The sequence below is a fragment of the Perca fluviatilis genome, unplaced genomic scaffold (genome assembly GCF_010015445.1).
Source record: "Perca fluviatilis unplaced genomic scaffold, GENO_Pfluv_1.0 PFLUV_unplaced_scaf_27, whole genome shotgun sequence".
Classification (NCBI taxonomy): domain Eukaryota; kingdom Metazoa; phylum Chordata; class Actinopteri; order Perciformes; family Percidae; genus Perca; species Perca fluviatilis.
In genome coordinates this window covers 1-15,148 of record NW_024375691.1, presented here as the reverse complement: position 1 = coordinate 15,148, position 15,148 = coordinate 1, and the positions used below count along the sequence as shown (strand labels likewise).

Below are 15,148 nucleotides of genomic sequence, written 5' to 3'. Positions count from 1 at the left end.
TTTGTCTTTTAGAGGTTGTAGGGTGTTAACGCTAGAATGATTTTGGTATCATGCGAAAAATGAAGATGTAGAGAATCCGTTGGTACTAACAATGTCATGCTAAGATGTTGGGAAATGTTAGGATAAATTATAGCTACAGAAAAACTGACATGGCCATTTCAAAAAGAATCCCTTTAACTCTGACCTACAGATATCTGAATGAAGATGGGTTTACAGATGTTAATAAGATAATAACTTACTGGGAGTCGGCTGTGGCTGTGCTTGATGATGATGATGATGATGATATTCTAGAAACATTTATAAAATAGGATAACAAAAAAACATACAATAGGATAAAATAAATGAATGGACAGTTATAGTACATGGAATATGAATACATCGTCCCAAATAGAACTTAAGAAAATATAAACAGAAAGGTTTTAAGCTCTCATTAAAAAGAACTGAACTGCAGTTTTCTGGTTGTTTGTTTCAGATAAGTGGAACATAAAAAACTGAATGCTTCTTCTCCAGGTTCAGTTTAGACTTTGAGTACAGTTAGCAGATCTGAACCAGACCATCTGAGAGGTCCAGATGCTTCATAACGGAGCATCATATCATTCCTAAACCATTAATTTCTTTATTAACGAAAAGTTATTTCCTGCTGAGACTTAATGATTCAAGCAGACTCAAGGTCTCCAAGTCTTCTGGCTTGGTTTGACATCTTTAACTTTAGTGCCTGATCCCTGACTTTTAATCTTTAGATCCAAACACTATTATTTGTTTTACCTTTGTTTAGTAGGAGGACAATTTGACAAATCCAATCACAGATTTGTTGAATGCACTCCAGGTCTCCAGAAGTGTCAGAACATGTCTAATGAATTAGTTAGCTGCAGCTAACCCATATCAGAAAATACACTAGCTTCAGTGGTTTTAAAACAACATGGCTAAAGACAAATCAATCCGGTGATCACTGATCTAAACCTTTGTACAAATGTATATTTACTTGATTTGATTTGATTTATTGGTTTATTTAGAAGGGGACAATGCAATTTCATTAAACACATGAACAAACATGGTTAAAAAAGCCAGAATTAGCTAAAAGGCTATTTTTCATCTGTAGTCCCATGGCCAAGATGTAAAAGAAGCAATAAAATACAAACATGAAGAAACATTTACAAGTCTATTGCAAGTTGATAACTACAATATAACCAACACTGTAAAATACTTAAAGGTAAACAGTACCTGTTACAATATTAAAACACACAAAAAACAAGTTCCAAAAGCTACGATATATAAAATATATAATACAGCGCGATAGGCTCGGCTTTTAATGTTGGCAGACATAATTGTTAATGAGCCAAATTTTCATTTTTTTTGTAATGGCCTTGTAAGTGGTGAGCTGTTTAATCTCTTCAGGTAATGAATTCCCTTCAGCAGCGCCCCTCACTGACCAGGCTGAGCGACTGAAAGCGCTCCTGCGCAGAGGGATAACACAGTCCCCTCTGGCCGAGCCTCGAGTAACGCGCTCAGAGCTGTTTCTTTGGCTGATGAACTCTGCTAGAGGAGCTGGGGCCAAATCATGTGTTACTTTGTATATGAGACTCAGATCTACAAACTTATGAATACTGTCCCAGTTTAAAAGACTGTGTTTTTTTTAAATTGCACAGTGATGATAGTGCCTTGATTTTTTGTCCATGGCTTTAATGGCTTGTTTGTATAATATTTCCAAAGGTCTTTTTGCGGTCTGACTTGCTTGAGACCAACTTGTTAGGCAGTAGTTGAAGTGGCAAAAAATCATGGAATGTAGAAAAATTTTTGCAGCTTCTGTTGACATCTCATTTCGAATTGAGCAGAAATTTGCAAGATTAAACTTAATTGTTTTACATAATTTTTCAATATGGGCTTTAAAGGAGAGATGTGAATCTATTACTAACCCAAGATATTTGTATTGATTTACAATTTGTAATTTTTCTCCAGCAACTATTATGTCAGGATTAGACGAAACTCTATTGGTTTTACTGAAGAACATACCTACAGTTTTCGAAATATTTAGCTGCAGGCAGTTCTCCTTCAACCAGGATGTAACATGAGTCATTGCTTTAGTGAGTTTATCTGCAACAATGTCTTTAGATTGACCATGAACAAATAAAACGGTGTCATCCGCATACATCAAACATTCTACTTCAGAACAAACATTAGGCAAGTCATTGATATAAAGGCTAAATAAGAGGGGCCCTAATATTGAGCCCTGAGGAACCACAGTGGTTAGCCTAAGAGACTCAGAATTGCTGTTGTTAATTAGTACAGATTGTGTACGATCATGCAGGTATGATTCGAACCAGCTAACAGTGCCACGAGAGAAATTAAAATGTGAAAGCTTATTAAGTAGAACTGAATGGTTCACTGTATCAAAAGCTTTCCTGAGATCCAAGAATACCGCCCCTACTACTCCCCCCTTGTAAAGAGAAGATTATATTTTCTCGATAAAAAGGCACGTAGCCGTTTCAGTGGAGTGTTTGGCTCTAAAACCAAACTGCATAACGTGAAAAGAAGGGGAGCTACTGTTTAAGTACTGTACAGTCTGCTCAGCCACCCATTTTTAAGCAATTTTGGAAATGGCTGGAAGAATGCTTATTGGTCGGTAGTTATTCATGGAGGTGGATAGACCAGATTTAAAAACTGGCGTAACAATAGCAGATTTCCAGGCCTTTGGAAAATGACCACTGGAAATTGATAGATTAATAATAGAAGCAATGGGAGTAGCCAGAGCGGATCCTGAATCTTTAAGCATGTTTGTGTCCATACCAAATACATCTCTGGCCTTAGATGGTCTTAGGGTTTTAATGATGTCAATGACTTTAGTCTCAGTGATGTTTGTTATGAAAAACAACTGTGTTGCAGACACTAAGTATTCTTTTTTTTGTTTTATTGTAAAGTTCTTTGAGATTTCTGCTACCGATTCAATAAAATAGTTGTTAAAGGCATCAGCTATTGCCTTGGGTTCTGTTAAAATGTCTCCATTTAATTCAATTTGCATTTGTTTTGTCTTATTTATGTGGGACTCACCTCTCAGTTTTTTTATATAATGCCAGGTTATTTTAGAATTTCCACGTGCACTATTCAAAGCAGTAATGAAAAAATCGGCTTTAGATCTCCTTATTTCTCTCACTACCAGTGTTCGAATTAAGTGGGAGCCAGAGGGAGCCGAGCTCCCATAGAGTGAGGACTGGCTCCCATGAAAGCACCAAAGTCAAAAATCTGAGGGGGTCTATCATATCTGAAGGTGTCTGCCAAATGTGGCATTGTAATTTAATCTTAATCAACGCTCATTATCCATCCCTGTGCGATCTCTTACCATTAAAGACGTTAAATTAAAATATACGGACGTAGATCTTAGCCTACCCTACGCTCATGAACGCAGCATGACTGCACTTCACCACCACACCACCAGGCTACGTGAGCAAACTGCATACGATCGATTTCACAGCACTCGCAAGTCCGAAGAAGTGACCTTGCTTTTAGCTTAATGTGCTTTTGAGGTAAATACCAATACATATAAATATCACTGTCAGTTATGCCACCGGAAAAGGTCACCTGCGCCGAATTCATTTTCGGCCCTGACAAGTTTCGGTTTTACCACCAAAAAAACAAAAAATAGTTGCAGATTTAGAATCAGAAAATACCAAGTCCTCCCAGAGCTGTGCCTTTTGTCATTAGTTTTGTTTTCAATAACTTTGTAAACAGTGGCAGTAAGCCAACAGCTACATGCAAGGTGTGTGGCACCAAGATACATGATGCCGGATCAACAACGCCGGACTTCATCAGGCATCTCAAAACGCACCTAAATAGGTCAGTCACACGCTAATGTAAAAGAGACGTTACATTTAGCATATATCGTCATATGTAACAAGCTAACCATCGCAAAATGCTGTGCTAATGCTGGGAACAGGCAGATTGTATCTTTATAGTTGTATCCATATGATGTGACAGACTTATATTAATATTTCACTAGGATCTAGAGCTAGAGGGGTGTGTTAAGTTGACCCCATAAAGTTATTCCACAGCTGATTTTAATACTGTACTGTCTGGACATGCTTTGAATTCAAGATTTATGGAACAGATCAGATGGCCAGAGACTTGAGACTGGACTTGGACTCGAGCTCAAAGACTTGAGACTCGACTTGGACTTCCAAAAAATGACTTGTGAACATCTCTACTGTGCGCATATACTGCACAATAGCGCCACTCACGCCTAGGTTATTTAATTGTAGAGCCTTGTTAGGCTATGTGCGGGGTGTGCCAACTTTTTTTATGAGATAGAGAGACCCCCTTGAAGACAAATAGATAATTCAAACACTGCTCACTACTCTATTTCTTAAAGAGGTAAATTGATACCTGTTATATCCTGATTTTACAGCCAACTTTAAGGAATGATCTCTTTCTTTCATCAATTTCAAAACAGATTCATTTAACCAGGGGAGACCCTTTTTTTTGTTCTTAATCTAATTTTCCATGTAAATTGAGTAGTAATTAGCTGTATTTTATTAGATAATTGAGAACAATCCTTGTCCAGGTTTATGCCAGAGAGTAATTCATCCCAATTTACATCATGGATTGAATTTATGAAGTTATTGTTGTTCCTGCTTTAGTATCCTACAGGATTCTGTGGCTGGCAAATGTTTAAAACGCTTTGTATTTAATTTTCTGGTGACCATTATGAGATTGTGATCAGACAATCCAGTAAGCATATTGTATGATTTCAAAATCCTTTCTGGCCTGTTTGTAAAAGCTAAATCAATTTGAGAGCTCGTAGAGTTTATAATTAAGAGTTAATATTTTTGTTATGTGATGTACTGTAAACATTGCAAACTGTTTGCCTGAAAATTATTTTGTTTTTGTTTGTATTGTTGTGCTGTAGCTACCGTATTGTTTTTAATATAACTGTACCGTGATATTGTTATAAATCTGTCATATGCATAAAATATTGAAGTTGTTTTCTATAATCCTCACTAGTGGGAGCTCCTAGATGTTAAACAAAAGAAGCCTGAGAGTCTTTTTGAACGCTCACATGTATAATTACTGATGGACATAAAGTAGTCTGTGTCCTTCAAATAGGATTTAAACCAGTTCATCACTGGGCCACAAAGTCTCACCCAGGTTAAAGTGGGAAAAGCTAATCATTCTTTGACTCATAGTCAAACGTTTCACCAACTCTTTTTGAGAAATTCTAATAAATTAGTCTGAAAAAAACCTTCTTGTTTTATTTAACTCAATTTAAAAAACAAACAAAAAGATGTATTGCTAACATCCGTCCTAATTATTTTTACTTTTACTGAAATAACTAAAATTTAAGTTTAACAATCAGCACAACCCAATTTCCTGAGAGATAAGAAACTCACCGTGGTGATGGTGTGATGGTGGCTGACCCATCCTGTAGCTGTTGTAGATCTGCAACAAACAAAAGAACACAGAGTCTCTTTATATGACGGATCCTTCCTGGTTCATGAACACTTGATTTAAAAGAAATCCATCAGATTCTTATAAATCCATACTGGGGCTGTTAATCATTTCAAAGGAGGTTTTTTATATTGGTTTTAAGGTCAGGTCACAGTCCTGTTTTGCTTATGGTATAATTGTCCTCAATGCAATGGTTTACAAGAAGTAGACGCATTTCTTTTAAGTCATGTGGTCCATGAAACAGGGAGGATCCGACACACAAAGTCTCATCGTTGTCTTTGCTGCAGATCTCAACAACTAAAGGATGGGTCAGAGCGGTAAGCATGTTTCTCCTCTCTCAGTAAATTATGTTATATATGTAATTAATTGACTGAACTTGTATGTTGCTTCAGGAGAACTATCTACACACTGAATATCAGCATCACATACTATGTGCAAAGCTGATGCATTTATATTATTTCCTTTTGAAGGTAGTAGTTCAGTATGAAGTCACATGAACAAAGTGACTGAATTGTTTTAGAAGCTTCTTTAATTGTAGTTAATTTTGAAATAAAGTGGGATCTGGTGTGTATGATCTATAGAAAACATGGATACACACAGGTATACTGTAAATGATTTTTGATATTTGCCGACATCATTAACCTGCTGCCTGCCTGTTCATTTACCCCCACCACTGTATAAAAGTAATGTGCTTATAACCAGGTTACTTATGTTCCATACAAACATAATTTTATGATTCACACCAGATCAGTTGTTACTAGGATACGGATAATGTGACACCTCAACTGCACTCCCATAGTTGTTAAGTATGCAGTGTTATGAAAGAAAGCCTGTAAAACACTGATCCACAACCTGAAATTAGAAAGAAAGGACGGATGTCTTGATCGGGACTAACAAATCCAGGAATACTGATTACTATTATCAGCTGTACGTTGAGATGTTTCTGCTTCGCCCACTGGGCTTAACTAAAACACTACTGTCTATAGATTGTCAGTGAACTGCTGAGACACAAAACATATAAAGTTAATGAATGACAGCAGCAGTGAAGCTATCATATTCCACAGGTTAATGCCACCTGTAAACTGCTTCGGTATGATATCCATGCTGAGGTTAATGAGTCTGTTAAATCCTGTACAAGCCAACGACAGATTCACACCGACATCCTGTTTGGATATTATAGAATGTACTCAACACATCCTGACACCTAAAATAATTAATAGGTTGATTGCCAATGACTGATTTACGTCCGCATGGTGACCGTTTTAGACATGTGACTGTGACACCTGACCGTGATGGAAATTTTAATCATGTGAGTCAGTTTTACAGACGTAGTAAATGTTGTGAAACTGAGCTAGTTAAGGTTAGGGAAAAAATACTTTGGGTTAGTAAAACGTCAGGGATTGGCTTAAAATGAGTCAAGTAAAACTATTAAAATCAGGACGTTATTGCTTCACAGACTAAGGTCCATACAGTAGAACTTAATTACCTTTTCATAAAGTGACAGATGACTGGGTTAAAGTGTTTGTGATCCATCTATCACCTCAACCTTATGGAGAACTTTGGTGCTTCATCACCCAACTTCCTTGTTTAAGAGGTGCAGTGCTACGTGCTCCTCTGTGCTTCCACTGAAACAGTCGCCCACTCATAGTCTAATAACCACAGTGTCTGTCCCCAAACTCAGATCACTTAAGTCAAAGGTAAACAAGGGTAGCTATACTTAAACCTGGAGAGTACGATCTAGGGCCACTCCTGAGGCAACACCTACAATGTTGTTTTGATTGGTTAAAATGGGCGTGGTCTATTACACCCCCAAAATTATGCCTATAGAACAGATGAATTAAATGAATATAAATGGGAAGTTTGCATTTTTGAATTTACTACAGACCTTGCAGCTCACACTTTGCCAATTCCTATCATTTGCTTTGTCACACTTTGGGTTGGATTTCCGTGGACTCACTGGGTCGTCGGGGACGACTCACGACCCCGAGGCTTGGACCATGTCATAGCTGCTTGGTGTATAGTCAGTGTCACATGCAGCTGATTTATATTTTATTGTGTTATTGAGAGAGGAATATGAAACTCATTTATTTTAAAGTCTTTTTTTAGACAGTTCTGACTGTCTCTATAACACAATGTCACACCTGTTTCCACAGATAGCTCTGTCAAAGATACGGCTGATCCGAAGATGTCATCTTCAAGAGAGGTTAGTAATGATCCTGTATGAGTCTCTGTGTAGTCCTGATTACTGTAACTGCAGAGAGGACTCAGCCAATCAGAGCTCAGCTCCTTTACTGGCTGCACAATGTAGCTAACAATTAGTTCAAATGCTGAAAATCCATCATGATGTAGAAATGATAATTCTCTGTCCACTAATAAATGAACTGTATGTAAATACATTTATATTTATATATGCTACTTGGAACTTGTAAATGTGTCTCTCTATACCACAATGTAACTATTTAGCAGGGTATTTCCAGATAATGTTGGGGTTTAGTTATTAATCCAATTTAATGTTGTGAAGAATTGTTTCCAACAAACAACACATTTACAAACTCTTATTCCCGAAGCTCGTATCTGTTATATGCCTGCCAATGAGTTTATTGGTAGTTTCATTTAGTAGATTGATGTTTGACAGCACGTACCAGCTCCAAAAACTGAAGAAACAACAACAATCCCTAAGAAAAAACTCTCCATCTCGGATTAAAGATACATTCAGCGGTACATCTGGTCTGTTATGTGTCAATGTAGCCAAAGTGTGAGTTTTATGCATCATAGTATATATTATGTCACGTTGAGTCCTCCCTATATGACTCATTTTAAGCCAATCCCTGATGCTTTATTAACCCAAAGTACTTTCGTTCCCTAAACTTAAGTATCACATTGTTAACTGTGCCTGTTATGTTGAATAGAATGATCACATGATTACATCTTCACCGTCAGCCAGTAAATGAAACAGTTGTATGAGTTGTTTTGGGAGTCTATGGAAATCAACCTATAATGTTTTTTATGTATGAGGTGTGTTGTGCAGTAAGCACATTTATCCCCCTTCAGTGGGTGATTCTCACCCTGCAGGGTGGCGTTGTCTGCTGTTTTCTGTTTCCATCGGTTTATATCAGAGGTTATGCTCTCCAGAATCACCTCCATTATCAAGTGGAGAAACTTTAGCATATAAGGATTAATGTCCTTCAAGGTGTCCATTGTCCGGAAATGATGGCAAGGCCAGAACCTTAAAGGACATTAATCTTATACACAGTCACTAATGATTATTTTCATTTTGAATAAATCTGCAGATTGTTTTCTCAAGTGTCACAACCTGGCTCAAAGGCCATGACAAAAGAGGGAGCGAGGCATCGTAAATGATCAAAAGTGATTTATTTAACAAAAGAATAAACTAAACAGAACTTAACTAACTTAAATAAACCCAAAACAAAATGTGGAAGGTGGGGTGATGAGGCCATGGCTGAGGTCTGGATGGTAGTGAAGAGAGAGGAGTCTAGTCCGACCAGGTGGAGCTGTATCAGCTCCCAGGTGCACCAGATCTGCAATCAACTCAAACAAAGATGGAAACAAAGATGGGTAAGACCAGAGAGGCATCACTCCCACAGAGAGGCCCTGCCAGATTACACAGGGCCGTCACACAAGCAATCCATTAATTGATTGTTTGTAAAGAATTAAAACTGAAAAAGAAAATACCATCTGAAACATGAGGTGAATATATGTTTTCAAATGCACTTATGTAATTGAACACAGGGTGGAGCAATAACGTAGGAAGTGCAGCTATGTGTAGGTGTGTTTATGTTTTATTCTGTATTTGTTGTAAATATCTCTTTGATTGTAGTATGAACCATCCTGATATGTTATGGTGAGTGTGTATATATATATAATTTACTTTGTTATACTTTCTGTTTAGTATTTTCAGTTCTATAAACTTTGTGTTTCAGAAGACTGAGGACCAAGTCAACCTGCAGACAGAACTGACTGAACTGAAAAGTGTGATGACACAAGAATGTTTCAAATGTACAATTATTTATAATTATTGTTTTATCTACATATATTTTTTTACAAATATTACTGTATATGAATAATGAAACCTTAACTCTTACAAAATAACCCTAAGCCTAATCAAATAACATAATAAAGATATGAAGATGTGATTGATTAACTAATAAGATTTTTACCTTATGGTTCTCTCTGCAGCTGCTCAACATTTGGTGGAAAGCTGGAGGAACCAAACTCCACCTGACCCCAAGGATATACACCAAATCTTCTCTGCTTTCATTTTGCTGATTTCTGACAAAGGTTACCCTCTATATTTGTTTAACTTCTTTATATCTTGGTTACTGTCCAGGGGGACAGGGAGCTACATAACACTGCTGTATTTAGGCTGCTAACATAATCCTTCATTCATATTTACAGACTCAGAGTTTTCCATAAAGGTGGAGGATCAGTGGAGCTACACAGCTCTGTCTGAACAGAACACTGACGGTAACACATTACACAATATTATAACTAAAACTGTTTTTAGATTATGTTTTACACACTCTATCAGTCAAACTCTGCCTTTGTATAGCAACAGTTGAACAACAATAATGAATCTGGTTCTGACAGTAAATTCTTTATTTCTCATTAGGACCAAAAAACTCAGAGAGATCTGAGCCTGGTTACAAAGGTGACTACCAGGTTGTTTTATATTTTAATATATATAAATGTTAACAAGTTTGTTCATCTTCATCATCGTCCTGGCCTAAAGCCACAGTGAAGGTGTTCCTGGTCATCACTGGTCAGACCTTTAGAGCTGATCAGGTCCTACTGGAACAAGTGAAGAACATGGGACGGTCATCAACATGGAAGGTGGAGACCACTAAGAACCTGCAGGAATGTGACGTCATCATCGTCTTCTGTCCAATCCTGTCTCGTGTTGGATCAGATGTGGAGGCAGCCATGAGAGAGGATTCAGGTAACAGAAAGACTTTGTTTGATCGAGAGTAACCTTCAGATGATTCTGCAGCTCAAGTTCTGTCTGAAGCTGAGTTCTGTTTCTCCGGCTAAACGGGAACACAAACAGTTTGTGTGGCTGTTTTCTTTTACATTACATATATATGTACAAACCCTTCCTGACAGGAGATGAATCAGCCAATCAGCTTGTTTGACATGCAGGACGTGACAGCATTAAAAAATATTACAGTAGATGAAAAGATGTGTTACAGCAGGGCTGCGGTCGAAAAGTCAAAAAATGCCCTCCTAAGTCCTTTACCTAACCACGTTACCTTAACCCTGATGGTCAATGTCATGAGATCAAGGAAAAGTGTGAAGGAGAATTCAAAAGGAATTAGGACAAGACAACCTTTTCGACAGGGGAATCTGACACTCGGCGGCATAATCATGTGACAGAGGATGTTATTGACGTAGGTCTGCCAGCACATCTGGATATATCGCCCCGTGCGTTCCAAACGTGATGTTTCATACAGGCTTAATAAATGTGGACAACCCGGTGAAAAATATTACTTAACCATGTTTTCCTCTTCTTTTTCTGCAATAATAATGTTGTTTTATGTGAAGCACCCACTGCATGTCATGTAGTTATTATAAAGCAATGAGCTGTGGCCTGTTTCTTGTATGAAAGGTGTTCAGCAAATAAAGTTTATTTTCATGATTGGTAGCTCAGCTCACCCTCCTGCCCACTCATGTATCCACATGAATCCCGATTAGAATCATTGTATAAAAATAATTCTTAAATGTATGCAAGAATTCATTGATTATTTCATAAGCTAAAACTCAAGTTATGTTTTCTCTGTCAACTTTATAACTACAGTTTTTAGTTTTGCTGTTTAAATATCCCACAATATCAATTACAGTGATATTACTGTGTACATGGAAACATTTACAGTCATTAAAACAGCCTTACTCATCATTACAGTAAATCTTTGAAGAAAACATTGATACATCACTACGATGCATCATTTAAAAGCAACAGCCTACAGAGACTGCAGAGTAGGTGAAAATAACTTATTTGGGTCGGTGTGGGGGGGTATTTCAGGTAATTGATGTGAATACCTTCAGAGGCGATCCGCGCAATTGTCACATAATATTCCTACTTTCACACTTTCATAATAATGTCGTCATATCTTGTAGTGAGGAGAGTAAAGTTCTCGCATTAACCGGTTTAATAAACCAGTCAGACAGTGCCATAAAGGACATTATCATTAATAGGCCTATTAGATGTGTTGCAATGTCTCAGAAAATGAAATGTACACATGGTGCATACAGGATTAGGGCGCCACTCTGTACCTTATATTGATTATGAACGGCGAAATGGTGATGCGTCGCTTTAAATGTTGCTGCCCCAAGGACTTGTGGGACGTCATTATTTCCTTCCTTTTGTAAAGGATGGTCCAATGTATCCTACGCTAAAGGAGGTAACAAAGGAAGCAATGAAGCACCTTTCCTTATCACTTAGAATTTTCCAACGGTTTTTATCATGACAGCCACTTAACTATTTAATTTCACTCCTTTAGGAACCTTCCTAAGTAAATGTGACTATTGGACTGCAGCCCAGCTCTGTGCCCTTGTCTTTAAAGGAAGTCCCTCTCTAACCTTTGTCTCCTGTTTCAGTGTCATCTGGAGGTAAACCAGTCATTCTAGTGCTGATGCATCACACCAGAGACCCCGACTATTCAACCGATGTCAGAAGATGGTCTGAAACCTTTCAGAACGTCGTGTTGGATGTTCACGTTCTCTTCCACGAGACTCAGCCGGGATTACTGCGCTGTTCAAGAAATGACCGGGCCGTCAAACTAATACAAGAAGAGTTAAAGAAACATTAGGTAGTGGTAATGATCTTTGACCTAGTTTTAGTGGCTTAATTAGTAAATTTGGAACATCAAGCAACAGAACAGCCCTTATTAATTACTGAAGCCAGAGAATATAAGTTTTTTTTTAATTTCCTCCTGAAATAGTTAAATATAAACAATGATCATAGATGTCAAATGTTCTTCATGAATCATCTGCTGTATAAAACTTCATCTAGGAGGTTCAGCAGTTTGTAAAAATCATTCAGTTTATGTTTTTAACAGAGAAACAGGTTCATGTGTCTGTAGCCTGTGTTGTCACTGTCGCACAAGAAAATTAATATAATTAAATGCTTTAAATGTTTAAAATATCAGCTTCATAACAGGTCATATCAATGTGATTTCTCAATCAACCAATTAATGTGTGAATGCAGCGGTCCCGTGGTAGTGCCGTGGCGTCAGATAAGGGGGGTGAAGGATTTTATTTCCATTAGGAGCTGCAGTAGCTGCACACCAACAACCACCAGGGGGCACATGTGAGCAGCCCAGATGCTGTCGACCTGTTAGCAGACTGAGGAACAGAGGAATGGAGTGACAGTATTTGGAAACGAGTCAGGACAATGTTTAACTGTCTCCCAGGCCTGTACAGTAAACTTACACATTAAAGAGTCTTAATTTCATAATGGACATGTGTTTGTGTTAATTAGTTATGTTGATATAATAACTAAGTGGGTAAAGGCAAATAATGGAACAGCTGGAACAGTCTGGTGTTTTTAGAAAATTACATGACTTACTATAATGCAGCCTTTAAAACCAGGAAAAGACAACACTTCATGTCAGGATATTACGATATCCAAAATTTAAGACGATATCTAGCCTCATATATATACATGTATAATATTGATATATTGCCCTAATCTGAAATAAAGCTTCAGTCTACAAAATCTTTTAAATGTTTATTCTTTGCTAAAAGCAGGTTCAGTTCATCAGGAGAGTTTCAGAGAATGAACAAAGAGTTTAGGCAGAGCAAAGGGCAGTCTGGTCCTAACCAAGGAGACCTACCATTCTACTGGGAAACATTTGAGCTGAAGGTAGAAACTGTAAAATGTTAAAGCAATAGAAAAACCAACCTGTAATTTTCCATTAAACTCTGCTTATGCATTATGCTATATGACTAAATATTATTAGAACTAGTGATGGAAAAGTCTTCTCCTGCCCGTCCACATTTAGTCTAACAATTTAGTTTACCAAACTTCAGTTGTTGAAAACTTAAAATCTGTACTCAGGTTACAGATGGGTGAAGCTATCTCTTTTAGTAAAAGCATTGACACATATCACACTCTGGTTAACTGTGTCATGCCTGTATCCAAATGCAGGCAGACCCTGATGGTAGACCCCCCACTCAGCACTTAATATTGTTGATCCAGTACAAACATGGTGGAGAACCAGTGGGACCAGCTCTCGTCTGGTCCGTCTGTCCACCAGGTGGAGAACAGGCATGGTCCTTTTTGCAATCTTTGACAGTATAGTTGTGCTTGGAGTAATGTAATCTGTCATCATGTGGTGATGTTCTGTGCTATTTGAGTCTGACTGGTGTTGTGTGTGTTTCTGTCTCTGTGTCTGACCGGTGTTGTGTGTGTTTCTGACTCTATGTCTGACCGGTGTTGTGTGTGTTTGTGTCTCTGTGTCTGACCGGTGTTGTGTGTGTTTGTGTCTCTGTGTCTGACCGGTGTTGTGTGTGTTTGTGTCTCTGTGTCTGACCGGTGTTGTGTGTGTTTGTGTCTCTGTGTCTGACCGGTGTTGTGTGTGTTTGTGTCTCTGTGTCTGACCCGTGTTTGGTGTGTTTGCGTCTCTGTGTCTGACCGGTGTTGTGTGTGTTTCTGACTCTGTGTCTGACCGGTGTTGTGTGTGTTTCTGTGTGTGTGTCTGACCGGTGTTGTGTGTGTTTCTGTGTGTGTGTCTGACAGTGTTGTGTGTGTTGTCTGTGTGTACCTGACCTGAGACCAAAACCAAAGTTAACTAAAATATAATCAGTGAATGTACAGCTCGAGAAATGAACGTTCCTTCTGTAAACGTTGAACTCTTTGGTCAGAACTCCAAGCACTTTGTCCTATTACATGGCTAAGACCATCCCTGTGGTGAAGGGTGCAGGCAACATCATATAATGGGGGGGGGGGGGTCTTCTCAGTGGCTGGAACTGGGATACTGCTCAGAACTGAGGAAAATATTAATGCAGCCAAATACAGAGGTCCTTGAATAAGCCTGGGTCAGAGTGGCTTCGGTCCCTGACTCTCCTTGAGTGGCCCAGCCAAAGCCCAGACCTAAACCTGATACACATCTGGAGAGAGACCTGAAGATGTTGGTTGACAGATGCTTCCCTTTGCTTTTTTGATAACTCTGCAAACCCTTGGTGTTCTCTCAATGAGCTTCATGAGGTAGTCACCTGAAATGGTTTTACCTTCACAGGTGTGCTTTGTCAGGGTTCATTAGTGGAATTATTTCCCTTATTAATAAAAAAAGCAAAGGGTGGCTACTTTGAAGAATCTAAAATATAAGACATGTTTTCAGTTATTTCACACTTTTTTGTTAAGTACATAATTCCATATGTGTTCATTCATAGTTTTGATGCCTTCAGTGAGAATCTACAATGTAAATAGTCATGAAAATAAAAAGTAAACACATTGAATGAGAAGGTGTGTCCAAACTTTTGGCCTAAACTGTACATTTCGTCATTCACTCACACTGTATTCCCCAAAGTGACTATTAGGAGGCTTAGAGTCGTCTGCAGACTTTTCACCAAGTTATTTTTTTCTACAGTATAACACACGTGTATTGATTGACCATATTAAGCTCTGTACTCTTGATCAACTCAGCCTATAGCTCTGCAGTAATAGTATATGCCCCTATTATTATGACGCAGCTAT

At 38.1% G+C, this 15,148-nt stretch overlaps 1 protein-coding gene across 4 annotated transcripts; it reads left to right on the top strand.

The window, feature by feature from the left end:
- Positions 1-5,652: 5,652 nt before the first annotated feature.
- LOC120555207 lies at positions 5,653-12,904 on the top strand. Of its 4 annotated transcripts, none has more exons than XM_039793890.1 (7): positions 5,653-5,753; positions 7,590-7,639; positions 9,378-9,453; positions 9,634-9,735; positions 9,853-9,921; positions 10,187-10,393; positions 12,049-12,904. In XM_039793890.1, the coding sequence occupies exons 1-7, from the start codon at positions 5,741-5,743 to the stop codon at positions 12,258-12,260; spliced, it is 729 nt and encodes a 242-aa protein (XP_039649824.1). In that variant the 5' UTR covers positions 5,653-5,740; the 3' UTR covers positions 12,261-12,904. The 4 variants fall into 4 exon arrangements, with proteins under 4 accessions (XP_039649824.1, XP_039649826.1, XP_039649825.1 ...); XM_039793891.1 differs by having other exon boundaries at positions 5,673-5,753; positions 9,381-9,453; XM_039793892.1 differs by lacking the exon at positions 9,853-9,921 and having other exon boundaries at positions 5,654-5,753.
- The last annotated feature ends 2,244 nt before the right edge of the window (positions 12,905-15,148 follow it).

Bases quoted from the DNA above. Each gene is read 5' to 3' on its own strand.
- LOC120555207 (XM_039793890.1), top strand. The intron at 9,454-9,633 runs GTACAATTATTT...TTCTCTCTGCAG, and splicing joins GACACAAGAATGTTTCAAAT to CTGCTCAACATTTGGTGGAA. The intron at 9,736-9,852 runs GTTACCCTCTAT...TCATATTTACAG, and splicing joins TTTGCTGATTTCTGACAAAG to ACTCAGAGTTTTCCATAAAG.